General features: G+C 48.4%; 1 protein-coding gene across 1 annotated transcript; it reads right to left on the bottom strand.

The window, feature by feature from the left end:
* Positions 1–350: 350 nt before the first annotated feature.
* On the bottom strand, positions 351–2,514 carry TMEM174 (transmembrane protein 174). The gene is made up of 2 exons (XM_030322837.1): positions 1,809–2,514; positions 351–1,618 (listed from the first exon to the last, which is right to left on the bottom strand). Exons 1-2 carry the CDS (start codon positions 2,432–2,434, stop codon positions 1,513–1,515), a joined length of 732 nt encoding a protein of 243 aa, XP_030178697.1. The 5' UTR covers positions 2,435–2,514; the 3' UTR covers positions 351–1,512.
* Between the last annotated feature and the right edge of the window lie 319 nt (positions 2,515–2,833).

Genomic DNA, 2,833 nt, shown 5'->3' with positions numbered 1-2,833 from the left:
TTTCCAAACATCTTTTTGTGATTTGACCTTCCCTTGATGCTCATTATAACTGAAATCCAGGAATATAGAGTTGTGGGATGGGGGAGGATGAGCAGAGCAAGGGGTGAGGGAAGCAGGCACGCAGGGCTCCAAGTGTCATTGCCAGTAGGCATGCCACAGGTGATGCTCAGCTGCGTCCCTGTCCCCAGACTTCCTTCCCAGAACCAGTGGCTCTCAGTTAGGAATCCAATATTTCATGACTATTGTTTCTGTAAACAGAATCACTTTTTTCCATTACTTTCTATCATCACACATCAAAACGAATTCTCATATAAAAAGGTTTTGTTCCTAAGATATAATACAGACCACAATAATAATAAACCAAGCATATTTTAATCATATCCTTGGAAAATGAGATGTTTTTGATAAAAATTAGTAAAAATCATGAACATGGTACCAAAACTTTAAGGAATTGCTGAATCCTGTCTTCCTCTGGGATGAGCCTCCCTTATGTCGAGTGACAGGAAAATATTTTCTTTTAAAACTCAATGGTCATAACTGTCTCTTCTAAAGTCTTCGATCCGTGGTGGTGGTTTATTACCCAGTTCAGATTCAGGGAGATTAAGGCCACCAACTTCTTTTATATAGAAGATGAGCTTCTGTTGACCATAAAGATTGTTTCCATGATCCATGATTTTCCGGGTATGGACACGAGGCTCTATTTTGTCTAATTGAGCAGAACTCATCAATAGGTGCTTATAGAAGCACCCATGTTCTGTTGGTCCCTGGGCCCAGGTGGCTTGTGTCCAGCAGAGATACTAGCCTGGGTGGACACATCAAGCTTTAGCCTTGCCCGTAGTCCTTGTGACACAGTGATAACTTAAGGATTTATTGACATCATTATCCTATTATTATTTATTTTGTATGGTTATTGTTTTATTTTGTAGCCAGCTACCTAATACTTTTTGAACAGGAGACGTTATTTTACTTTATTCAGCTGTTAAAATGTTTTGCAGCCGTTAAGATACCCAGAGCCCTCAGGGGACACCGGATGGCAACCGAGTTATTTGGGGATCTGCAAACCCCCTTTGAGGGGCTGAGAACCGGCACTGGGAAATCTCCAGGTGAGCCTATCTTCTCTTGCCCACCTGCTGCCCACCCCCCACTCTCACTTCCATGGAAACTTCCAGAGTCCCAGCAGCCGTGGTGTTTCCCTTGGCTGCCGGAGCTAAAATTGAGACACCAGTGCCTTCCTGGCAAGGGGTGGGTTGTGGACAAAGAAATAAAATTTCTGCCCATGAACCATATGCGGGAATGTCCAGCTGTACCAGAAGGAAATATCCCCCCACCCCGGGCCTAATTTTTACCAATCTGAGACATGTTGGTTCCCATTTCCCCTCCCACCGCACCCCCTTGAACGGTCTCCATCAGGCTGCCTAGGCTGTCCTACTGTCTAGACTCTGAAAGTCACGGCATCCGACACCTCATTCGTCAGCAACAATGACTTAAATGCTGTTCCCTCAGCATCATGGTCTAGCGAGGAAGGGAGTATATTTCCTCATAGGGAGGAGGAGAGAAGCAGGTGGAGTCCTCTTCTCCCAGCTGTGTCTCTTCCAGCTGGTCAGCATCAGGGCCAGACCTGGCAGTGGGAGCAGAAAACACAGACCCGTTACAGCCCACGACGCGTGTCTCAGAGCCGACGCCGCCACCCTGGGAAGAGGCCACACAGACTTTCGCATTCTCCCGACACCTTCCTTCTAGACCGGACAAAGTCACGGGCTGTGACTGTGACACCCGCAAGGGGACCGTCCCCCCTCCACACCACGTACCTGTCATTTCCACCAGCCACAATCGAAGAGTAGTCTTGCTCTCCAATAAACGTGGCGTTGTCTGGAGGGTAGATGGCGTAGTACTGAGGAGGACTTGGCGTGGCCGTCACCACCCCTCCAGGTGGTATGAGACCACAGGGGTTCACCACTGGCTGCAGGTAGGTGGCGTTGATCCCAAGGGGCTCTTGAGAGCCATAGGGAGGAGGGATATATTGCACCACAGTGGCCCCATGGAAGGTGATGGGCTGGTTGATACCAGTGAAAACAAATGATTGTCCTCCCGCCGTCTGCTCCGAATCCAGAGCCCTTTCCTCACTTTCTTTGCACACCTGGCAGGAGAGCATTTTGAACTTGCACACAGCAATCAGGATGAATGTCACTCCGACCGATAGCAGGATGGGCCCAAGGAGCTGGGTCCATTCAAAGTGAGAGACACCTTGGTATTTGATCCAGCCCATGATGGTGAACGTGATCCCCACCAGTCCCAGGAAGATGCCTGAGAAGAGCAAGGTGGCCCCTGCCTTGTCATCATCGGACACCTGGATGTCAGCGGTACTGGGTGTGTAAGGAGTGACCGAAAACATGTTGAAAGGGAAGTCGTCCAAGCGGCTGCCGCCCTGCTCCATCGTCCGCACGCAATCACCCCGCTTCCCAGAGGGGAAAGGGATTATGAGAGCTCCTCAGAGCACAGCAAAGCAATCACAGGCTCCGATTAGTTATGGAAGAACTTTGGGCCTCTGTGGTTAACAGAGTATAACAGGCAGAGGCCTGAACTTTGTTTAGAAGAGTAAAGGTCTGAGAAATGAAGCTTGAAGTTTTCTTATACATTGTCCACGATTGGCAGGCCTCTGTTTTACAATTCAATGACAAGCCCTTTCTCATTCACATTCATTCATTCATTCATGTATTCAAAAAGTGTTTGAGCCTGTCCTTTTGTGCCATGAGGTGCTTTTCTAGATGCTAAAGGAACCACTCCCGGGCCCTGTTTGCATCCTGCCAAAACCAGGATTCTAGAAATGGCAGAG

The sequence above is a fragment of the Lynx canadensis genome, chromosome A1, assembly GCF_007474595.2.
Source record: "Lynx canadensis isolate LIC74 chromosome A1, mLynCan4.pri.v2, whole genome shotgun sequence".
NCBI classification, from domain to species: domain Eukaryota; kingdom Metazoa; phylum Chordata; class Mammalia; order Carnivora; family Felidae; genus Lynx; species Lynx canadensis.
This window is presented reverse-complemented; position numbering and strand designations above follow the sequence as displayed.

Bases quoted from the DNA above. Each gene is read 5' to 3' on its own strand.
- TMEM174 (XM_030322837.1), bottom strand. From the start codon at position 2,434: ATGGAGCAGGGCGGCAGCCGCTTGGACGACTTCCCTTTCAACATGTTT. The intron at 1,619-1,808 runs GTACGTGGTGTG...TCCCACTGCCAG, and splicing joins GTGGCTGGTGGAAATGACAG to GTCTGGCCCTGATGCTGACC.